This window comes from Etheostoma cragini, chromosome 1 (genome assembly GCF_013103735.1).
Source record: "Etheostoma cragini isolate CJK2018 chromosome 1, CSU_Ecrag_1.0, whole genome shotgun sequence".
Classification (NCBI taxonomy): domain Eukaryota; kingdom Metazoa; phylum Chordata; class Actinopteri; order Perciformes; family Percidae; genus Etheostoma; species Etheostoma cragini.
The window spans coordinates 1189545-1200903 of NC_048407.1; the positions used below are offsets into that span (position 1 = coordinate 1189545).

At 40.0% G+C, this 11359-nt stretch overlaps 1 protein-coding gene across 1 annotated transcript; it reads right to left on the minus strand.

The window, feature by feature from the left end:
- Nucleotides 1-1076: 1076 nt before the first annotated feature.
- dnaja2a (DnaJ heat shock protein family (Hsp40) member A2a) lies at nt 1077-11119 on the minus strand. The gene is made up of 9 exons (XM_034871344.1): nt 10851-11119; nt 9468-9527; nt 7996-8225; nt 7727-7807; nt 7471-7604; nt 7165-7361; nt 4713-4857; nt 3117-3244; nt 1077-2206 (listed from the first exon to the last, which is right to left on the minus strand). Exons 1-9 carry the CDS (start codon nt 10926-10928, stop codon nt 2018-2020), a joined length of 1242 nt encoding a protein of 413 aa, XP_034727235.1. The 5' UTR covers nt 10929-11119; the 3' UTR covers nt 1077-2017.
- Nucleotides 11120-11359: the final 240 nt, after the last annotated feature.

Consider the following 11359-nt stretch of genomic DNA (forward strand, 5'->3'; position numbering starts at 1 on the left):
GGGGGTCTTTTTGACCCCAGAGGACAAAAGGAGTTATTAAATTCAGTAAAACACACATAATTCAATCAATTTACTTCAAATCCATTTTTTATCATTAAGAGAAGTGTAGTAAACAACTACCAATATTTTCAGAGCATTTGATGAATTAAAGCCTATTTTGTAGCCAAAGAATTGCCTGCAAGTACTGCAGAATCCGTAGTGTTATTTTCATCATTTCATTTGACGACTCAAAAATGTTATCTAATATTTCATCAATAAAATTTGTGATTTAGTTCATTAAATATCAAACATTTGTGTCTCATAACCTTTAGTCTCCTGATTTAGCACATACTTGTGAAAAACCTTAAAAATAAATGTTAACCCTAAACAACAGCTGATCAGTGTAGTCTAACCTGAAAATTAGAGAAAATATAAAAAGTTGATTTACCAGAATGACCAGGTAGGTTGATGAAACGGCATGAAACCATCAGAGGCAAGTGAAAGAAAAAGTGCTGCTCTTTCAACCCATGTCCCTTTAATGTGGAAGAAACAGACCTACAAACTTGAGTTCTGTAGTAATAGTGAATAATATATAACTTGCCCAATGACACTAAATTAGTTACATTTTTGTGAGTGAAATCTGCCCATAAATTCTAATACAGCGTTTAAATCTGACTGCCATGGGATCATAACACCTGGCTTCAACAGAAGATAGTAGTGTATTGTTTGTCTGCAAGTCATTCCATTTACTCAGATTGCATTGGAGATTGAGTGTGATCTCATTCACTGTAATGGGGGGGGGGGACTGACTGATGATGGAAACTTTGCATCTATTTAAAAAGAGCATCAAGGAGTTTTGGACAGGTGGTATTTTGCATTCGACAGCTATTACTGAGAACAGTTGGTAATCAGATGTGACAGTAGCTGTGGATTAGCACCAGGCACTGACACGTTGTGATTACTCTCCAGTGTAATGGTTTGAGGCTCTGAGCACCACAAGCCAGAGACATAGGTTAAATACAACTAGGAGTATTACTAATACTTCTGTGATTGTAAAGAGAATGAAGACAAAACAAAGCATCACACTCAGCACATGATGTTTCAACAATTTATTCAACAACTTCATAGACATTTTCTTAAGAAGTGTGCTGTTTTATGCGATGTTTGACGTGCGGGAACCAAAGCTTTTTACATGCACATGGTCTCAGCACAGATACGGGCTATATGTTTTTACAATTCCACTTGTCATTTCTTTTTAAAAATCACACAGCAGTTGCTGAAGCTTGCCAACAACCAGTTCAATGAATAATATACACAATAATCAATTTTCTGTTTTAATTAAAATATAAAGGGGGGGGGGGGCCTACAAAGAAAAGAAAGCTGTAAAAATCAAAAACCAATCCTACGAATGGTGCTGAGTGGATGAATCCATGAGTCCAAGAATCTGCACGTCACATTGCTCAGCTGCTTTGTATGTGTATCCACATGGGTTAGTTCTTCAATTACTTGTTGTAAATACTTTGAAAACAAAATGCAAGTCACACACTCAGCAAACAAGAAACATTCCTTTCTTCGACTGATCTGGAGTTCCCGTTAGTGGAGGGGACTGGACTAACAGGGGGAGTGGACTAACAGGGTTGACAGGAGTGGGAGAATGAGGGATTCACCTCGAACACCAGATCAAAGTCCTACCTTTCATTCACAGGGGCAACCATTTCTTTTGATACATCTTAAATATATATTATACGACTACCCTTCAAGTGCAGTGTAATGGGTCTTTGGCTGCCCCAGTGTGAGTTCTTCAGACAAAGATCAAAATAATCCTAGCACACAAACGAATAACATCAATCCACAATTCCAGGTGCCATGATTCAATGTTTATTTGAGCCGTGTCTGAGGAACAACCAAGCCTTTTCAGTCTGACCTACAGTACCTCCTTGTTTACTCTGCAACTCATACATTTTCTCCCCAAGTAGAAACGTGGGTTGTGGGTTGTGTGTGTGTGTGTGTGTATGTATGTATGTGAGAGAGTATGAGGCTACTGGTGGGCACACTGTACCCCTGGGCCGTGGTGGCCACCCTCTTCGTCAGAGCTGTCGTTGTAAGCCTCTCTGCGGTTACCAGACGTCGAGCTCTGGCTGACGTCATAATCCTGCAGGTCCACCTCCTCTGTCTCCCCTGTGATGATGGGCGGGGCTGACCGCGAGGGCAGCATGTCCTCCAGCTCCTACACATGGAAACAGTCATCACAATGCAGCTCAAACAGTTGGGAGGCCAAGAGCGCAGCGATCAGTGACGCAAAAGGAATTTAGCAGTTACCGGGAAACAAATCAACTTCAGAGTGCAACGTTTTCAGGGAGGAGGAGGACGTTTTACAATGTCAATATATGTGCTCAATAAGTAGGGTTGGGTTTTTCAAATACCGGTGCTAAAGTGATACTTTTAAATAGTGCCTGAACCAATACTAAAAATCAAGTAAAATAATAAAATAAAAACAAAATAAAAGACAATATTAAAGGTCTCATGACATGGTTCTCTTCAGATGCTTTTATATAGACCTTAGTTGTCCCTAATACTGTATCTGAAGTCTCTTTTATATAGACCTTAGTGGTCCCTAATACTGTATCTGAAGTCTCTTTTATATAGACCTTAGTGGTCCCTAATACTGTATCTGAAGTCTCTTTTATATAGACCTTAGTGGTCCTTAATACTGTATCTGAAGTCTCTTTTATATAGACCTTAGTGGTCCCTAATACTGTATCTGGAGTCTCTTTATATAGACCTTAGTGGTCCCTAATACTGTATCTGAAGTCTCTTTATATAGACCTTAGTGGTCCCTAATACTGTATCTGAAGTCTCTTTTATATAGACCTCAGTGGTCCTTAATACTGTATCTGGAGTCTCTTTATATAGACCTTAGCGGTCCCTAATACTGTATCTGGAGTCTCTTTATATAGACCTTAGCGGTCCCTAATACTGTATCTGAAGTCTCTTTATATAGACCTTAGCGGTCCCCTGGTACTGTATCTGAAGTCTCTTTCCCAAAATGTCAGCCTTGGGGCAGAATTACAACCACTAGAGCCAGTCCTACAACGAGCTTTCCTTATGTGTACAATATGTAGAGTAACATTTCATACCACAAGTTTCTCAGGGCTGATCCAGTTGTTGTCTGGGAACTGGACATCAAACTTGATAAACAGATCTCCCTTCTCAAAAGGGTTTCGGTACTGTGGCATGCCCTCTCCTCGCACCACCCTGACAGAGCCTGGAAAAGATGCACGTTAGAAAAACAAGCATTATTCACAACTTACTTTTATAAAAATCTCAGACTTCCAAAAGCAGTGTATTCCTACGTTTACAGGCATGTAAATGGACATTAGACAACTCATAAGAAGAATGATTGTGAAAGCACTGATAAGTAGTGCTGTCCTTTAAACGCGTTATAAACGGTGTTAACACAAACCCCATTTATCGCAAGATTAACGTTCTTTTGACGTTGTCGATTTTTCCCACAAGCTGTTGCAACAACCAGTAAACCAAGTCTCATGCTTGCACCAACGTCTTTGTCTGATGAAGAGGAGGACAGTAGCCTACTGAACAATGTCTGGAGCGCTACAAGGCAGAGCTTCTTACTGGCATGGATGACTGTCCTCAGGTATGGTGGTCCACACATAAAGGGGGACACAGCAAAATGGCCCACCTTGCACGCAAGTACAACACAGGCCACATCAGTATCTTCTGAAAGGTTGTTTTCACTGTTTGGGCATGTTGTCTGAAAATGTCAACTTGTCTGTTTGAGTAACTGGCTCAAAGAAAAGAAGAAAAAGGTACTTTCTAAACGGTAAAGGTAATTTATAATCACATACATGTTACAGAATTTAGTCTCTGCATTTTACCCACCACTGAAGGGAGAAATGGGCAGCCACTTACAGCGCCCGGGGACTAACTCCAGATCTGAGCCAGTGCCTTGATTAAGGGCACTGACTGGGAAACCTAGTACATGTTTTTTGTTGGTGGGGGAAACCCACGCAAACATGGGGAGAACATGCACACTCCACACAGAAAGGCCCGGAACAACCTGGATTTGAACCCAGACCCTTCTTACTGTGAGGCCACAGTGAAGAAGTAGAATTCCTTTGATTGGTAACTGTTACTGTTCATTCTTTCTAAAATAAGAGGCTGTGTTGATGAGCCTCTGGTGAACAAAGAGCAGCAGCCTGACTGCCATGTTCAAAGCTAACTTGAGAAAAATAAAGTATTAAGCCATGGTTTAACTGCACTATAGGCTGAGTCCTAGTTTACCTTACATGGACCTTACATATTATTTTATTTTGTATCGCCCTGTTTTGATCCCTTAGAAAGAGGCGGTTGAAGGGGCTGTTTAGGTGATATGCCATATGTTGTTTTCAATAAAAAACATTTGCACAAAGCGAGCCAATCCACTTTTCCATGCTGATAAGATCATTAAAATGAGAAAAATGAATGGGACAAAACGTAGTCAAGGGACATTTAGAATAGATTAAAATGTGCGATTAATTTAGTTAACTAGGACATTAATGTGATTAATCGCAGATAAATATTTTAATAGTTTGACAGCACTACTGATAACCTGAGGATGCTGATATCAGAGCTTTCACGTTATTTTTGTACAATGTGTAAACTTAATTGGTGAAGAAATATATATATAAAAAAAGGAGAGAAGAGAAACAGATGAAAGTATTAAGGGTGTTAACCTGGTTCAATGACTTTGCCAGCAGGGTACTTCACAACGATCTGTCTCCCGTCTAAGTGTTTCAGCATAAACTGGAAGCCGCACAGCGCCTCCACCAGCCCAAGTTTGTGGTTCATGAACAGGTCATTGCCATCTCGCCGGAATGTCTGAAAATACAGAGAAAGAGGATGTTAAAATTATTGGTTGAAGAAGTTTTTCATGCCAACATCATGGGTCATTTGACAATGCATTAAAAAAACAGAATCCTTATGTTTGTCAGTTAAAATCAGCATTACTCGTGAAACAGGCATGATCTGGAAAACGGATTACATTTGTGTAATTTACAGAGAGGCTTCATGTTAGGACTGGGCGATATGGACAAAAATTCTGATGTCTGTATTTTTAGAACACGGACACACACACACTTTTTTTAAAGTTACATTTGCTCATCTTTGGTCAGTGAATGCACAGAGAAGCCCATAAAAATGCTATTTAACACAACTATGATTTCTTATTCATGGTTTGGACCTTATTACCCATTTACCATAGGTGTGGCATCCACATTACTTATAAAATGTGTGTGACTGTAGCCAGTTGTAGAAACTTCCACATTCCTCCAACATACTCTGAAATAAATGATAAATGATGCCTCCTGAGAGAAAGAGCCCGGGGCATTGCTACAGCTCTGCCTCCTGTTCCAGCTAAGCTTAAGTCACTTTGCATCGTCAGAGGCAACCTGGCCTGTTGAAGCCAGCATTCCTTTCGGAGAAAACCCAATTAAGACAGGGATGGACAGCTAGCTGTGACGACTGAGTCAACCGCTTATCATTAATCAACTTGTACTCTTAAGTGCAATGTCATCTCAGGGATTTGGCAACAAATTCCACATATGCTATACACTTGTGAGACTGCGGTGTCTTTCTGTTCTGTTTGTCATTTTACAGGGTTGAGGTAAACCGTGCAGTGTTTACCACAGGATTTTGTGACACTGTGGTGGGTGGACCTTGGACTATCTAGGGAGGGTACGGGGGGCATGCTGTTTTTGCACAAGCAAACTATCTATAAACAGTTTAAAATATTTATGTCAGATTTTGAGAGGCGTTCATACTGCTTGTCATTTCCGAGCTATCACTCCACCAGTCAGATTGGTCATTGAGTGTGACTGCCCGCCCACCAATTCAACATGTCAAAATGAAGACCTACGACTCCTCCAGCTGACGACAACACGGAACACATCGGAACAGACTCAAGTCACTGACCTCGCCAGACTGTCCTAGGCCGATAATCGGGTTGGTGTGTCAGCGACAACTCAGTCAAAATGCATTGATGACCATGCCCTCAGCTGTGCCATGTAGTGCAAAGTTTAAACTAACCTAAGCTTATACATGGTCTGACAATACAGCACTGTCAAGACAATATGGTTCTTAGCATGAGAGGTTTGAAGCTCCTCCAGCTGGACCTGACTGCTGTGACAAACTGATCATTGAACTCTGTCACAGAAATTGTATCAAGTAATTTTTTGGGTAATTTTTTTTTTAATTTATTGTCCTAGGCTTTTTTACCTGAGCACACACAAATGTAAGATGTGTGTGCAGGCTGTAAAAACAATTCCTTACCAATGTGTAACCATATATTTTTTTAACCTACCTCATCCATATAATTTTTTATTTCTTCAAAATATTTTATTCTCATTTCATTTCAGTTCAGTGTGCGAGTCTTTACTGCTTTTTGCTATCATCAACCGTGTTTTACCATGGGCATGGCTTTCCACGCACCTACGGTGTGCAGAGAGAGAACAATCAAATACTCCACACTCCGCTAACTTGTTATTCTGTATAAGCTGCTCTGTTTCAACACGGCTAGGCTGAAAAAATGTGCATGGCAGATGAACTTCAACCATGGTGTTCTGTCAGGATATACTAAGACCAATGGGACTATAATGTTAAGCTGTAAGTCACTTAAAGAAAAGGTCTGCTAGCCCCTAGGCTAATTTATGAAGTGTAGAATTCCATTAGCTAATAAAGGTTTTACACAACACTGACTTGGCAAATTTCAATTCTACAAAAACTTTAGCTGCCCTACATAACTTTTTTTTGTTAATCTAAGACCGTATTTTGTTTTTGTAGAAGTAGCCCATTAAGAAACATGGATGTATGAAAAACAAACTCCACCCTGGTTCCCACCTTTGTACCAACATGCTTGTAAATGATGTAGCAGCAAAAACCCCAAATGGATGTTTCCAGGTATACATTTTCCAGACATCACATTTTATACAATGTATCAGTAGGACACGGACAACGTGAGGGTAGTTGGGAGGAAATAATTAGTTACTGACAAAAAACTATAATAAGCAAAACAGTGACTTAAACCCATTTTTTTAATAAGAACTCCCTCTATGTAAAAGAGTGCATATGGGAAATAGAGGGCAGGTTAAGAGAAGTATGGCTACAGTATTAAGGGACTGGCCCGCTTACCTCATTCTCCTTTTCCTGCAGGACAAGAACTATATCCCCTGGCTCGACGCCTGGTGCCTGGTCAGCCTCTCCCCCAAAGGTAATTTTCTGGCCGTGCTTCATGCCTTTGTCAACATGTACCTCCAAAATCTTGACTTCTTTCACAACTTTCTTGCCCTCGCATTTTTTACAGCGGTCTTTCTCACTGATAACTTCACCTGGAGTGGGTTAAAAGGACACAGGGTAAGGGATATGTGCAGGCCAGACCACAATGATACACAAATGAAATGCTTGATCACAGATGGTTTGGATCACTGTGTCCCTTACCTTCTCCATTACAATCAGTACACACAGACTGCATCTGTTGGACCATTCCTGGGGCCAGCTGTCTGATCATGATGCGCATGCCTCGCCCCCTACATGTTGTACATTTTTGTACAGCGCCCGTCTTGCCTCCCTGCCTGCACACATACACACCAAGAGATGGATTTGTTGTTAGAAACTTACAAAAGTCAACATTGCAATAGACTAATCCAGTAGACATTAATCTGGAGTATAGCACCATGTTGGTTGTACAACTTACCCACTACACGTGCTACACAGTACGTTCTTGCTAAGTTGCAGTTTAGTTGTTTTCCCGTTGTAAACATCCTCCAGTGACACCCTGTAGAAAAAGAGTGCTGTTAAGATACTGTTTAGTTCTACAAGAAAGATGATTTGGGACTATAACGATGGATTATACTGAAAAACATAGACTTTAACCACTTCCAACACAAACTAATTTTTGCACATAAGAAAGTACAAATATGTCACTCAAGTAGCCTATATGTGAGGGTACAAGCTTGGTCTTACTTGAGTGGATGGACCATGTCTTCTCCTCTTCTCCGCCCTCCGTTCCTAGAACGACTCCCCTGACCACCCATGAATCCAAAAAGTCCACCGCCAAAGATGTGGGAGAAGATATCGTCCATTCCCGGGCCACCCCCACCTCCTTCCCGCAAGCCTTGTTCTCCATAGCGGTCATAAAGTTCCTTCTTTTCGGGGTTGGTCAGCACCTCATAGGCAAAACTGATTTCTTTGAACTATATTTTGAAAGGACAGACAATACAAAAATGTAATAAAGATGTAATTTCAACCACTGTCCCACGTGCCTGCTGAAAGCAAATTAACCATAGCTCAGGACCTAGTAAGATTTCCATTAATCTTTCACTTCAGCCCTGGTGGTAACAAAAGTGATGACATTCCCGGGAAAAGCAAACCTCAGCTTCCAATATTCTTATATAAAGGGTCATTTCACACCTAATCACATGCCCTGTCACTCAATATCTAATATAACCTTTCAGCACAAGTTCAATTTTATATATTACGCCAACTAATTTGAAGAAGACATTTCTTAAATGATTTAATGTTTTAAGCCTTTACACAGAATTTCACAATCGCGTTAGTATAACATATGAAAACTAAAAATATAAGGCAATTCAACCGGATGCTAAATACTACAATCAAAAACATTACTGCAGATTGGAATCAGCCCCTCTCTGACATTACCTCAACACAAATTAAAACTCAAACTTATGTTGCCATCTTATTGAGACCTAAAAGGATATGCTGAGTAGCACACACTTTATCTGCTTAAAAGTAAGTGTTCTCCCTGTTTGAAATACTGCTTCCAGGCTTTATTCGTTTAGGTTGCTGTGTCTATTGCTAAGAATGTAATACCTGCTGAGTAAATGGCACTCTGCCATAGGGGGAATGATGAAAGAGAGACCCTTCATTCTTAGTGTTTTCACTGATTTTCCAAAACTGATCAATTTTTAACTAATGAATGAATACTATGTAGAGCAGTGGGAGGTCTGTGATGATAGGAGCTAATCTTCAAAAACAAATTAAACAGTGACAGACCCCTATACCAAATAAATGGAAAAGAAAAGTAAAACTAAAATGGAAAGTTATTTTAATCCACAGCCAGAATCTCCTGGAACAATACAAAATTCAGTTTTGTAAATGAGCACCTGGCTATCCCCCTCTCAAACCAAAGAAAGATTTATGTATTATTTTACAGTACAGTATGTATTATACTATATACACACACACACAATACTGGACATGGATGACTATCTATAAAACACCTTGGAAAACAGCTTAAAGCTATAGACAAGCATTAGTGAAGGATACAACTTCAGCATCTTTAAACCCTTTTTGATAGGCGAAACATGGTCATACACATACATATTATTTTATCCTCTATTTAATTTACATCACACATAACTAACTAACTTTAGTAATTACAAAAATATCAGATGGGACTGTCCCAAATGTCTTACCTTGTCACCGGCATTTGGGTTCTTATCAGGGTGGTATTCTTTGGCCAGTTTTCTGTAAGACTAAAAGAAAACAAAAAAAGGAAGCCTTATTAAGCTAACATTCTCATTGTAGACACGCATGTTTACTGGAATCACACACCTGCATGACTCAAACTTGTATAAAGGAACCTGCTCTTCCTTAAATCTACGCTGTCACTCGTACCTCCCTGACAAACCAGATGTTCCAGCGGCAACACACTAAAGTTAAGTTAGCTGTAACGTTAATGAATCATTTAAGGTTTATGCTCAGTTGTTTGCTGAGCAATGGCCAACCAGCTACCTTATTACGAAAAGTTACTCACCTAGTAACGATACTTTGAAATGGCTATATTATAACGGTAACGTTATTACCATTTTGTCAACAATGGCAGTTCAAAATGTCTGACAACCTAGATAATCACTAAGTTAACGTTTGCGCATGCTAATAAGCTATAGCACATTTTGCTAGCACTAACTATAGATAACGTCACGACCTCAATGTGGTTATCAAATATGTCAAGAGCTTGTTTGTCTTCTCGTCTTACGTTAATATAAAGATAACTAAAAGCCAACAAATATATGCTAGCCAAATATCGACCCCAACGTAAAACCATAGCTGAAGTTATATTGCTAGCTAGCAGGGTTAGCTCACGAGGAGAAGGTTGAAATGACACAATGTGTCACGTACGTTACTTTGGTGAACTAGCTAGCCGAAGTTAACCTTATCTATATGTTTTAGACTGGCCAGGGGTGATAAAAACATGCGGGGCCCACTGCCAGTGGCAGTGACAGTACAAAATGACCCTTCATGGACACACGTTAACAGTAACGCGCATCCACAGATCAAAACTCAATAAGATTTCTTCTTGTGATCATTGTGCCACACTCCCCAAATAAATAGTATTAGTTTCCAACCTTTGGGACACACAGATTTACCCTCAATGTTACCTCTCATAACCAGAACCTTCGACAGACTCAACGTTAGCCAGCGAAAGTTATCTTTACATGACAAACACAGCTAACGTGGGGCTAATAGCTTAATTTGTAACGTCATAAGAGAAGGTAACTCAACCTCGTTTTTGGTCAATGTTAGCGTGTCCGACGTCAACTGTCATATTTAAGGCAAGATAACATCCACATCGGCTATAGCTTAAATTAAGCAAATCACCAGATTTCACATAAACGTCACACGAACAGCCAGGCCAGTAAGCTTGTTAGCAGGCTAGCCCAGCCCAACAGCTAACTAGCTAGCTGCGCATAGCAACGCATTTCCTTATTGTAACGTTAGCAGTATTCACATTTTGAAACTCGAAACAGACACGTAACGTAATTTCGTAGTCTATTCAGCCTTTCTTGTGTAATTACCTTCTTCAGCTCGTTTTCAGTTGCGGATGGAGACACTCCGAGTATGTCGTATAGTTTTGTATCTACAACAGTCGCCATGGTGTTGCTTCTGCAGGAGGTGGATGATGAGCTGGATGGACAAAGAGAAAGAAGCCGGTGAAAAATGTTTTGCTCGCCTCGTGTCTCGACTTCCGGGAAATGACTGCGCGACGCTAGAGGGCAAAGTTATTCATGTTGGTAAATAGCTAATTATGTCCTGATACCCAAGAGTATCAAAACAATGACAATAGCCGTCCAATTTATTGAGCGGGGAAATATATATTGTCAAGAGGTTACATGAGAGCCAGATATGACATACATTAATATAGTTATACTAGGTAACACACAAAGCTAGGCCTACATTTACCAAAGTACAGTACAGGATTCACGGACACTTATCAGATGGCATGTATCCAGAAGACACATTTTCGTAGGAAAGACAACGATTTTAATGTGCAAGGTAATATATACATACATACTGTACATCCCTA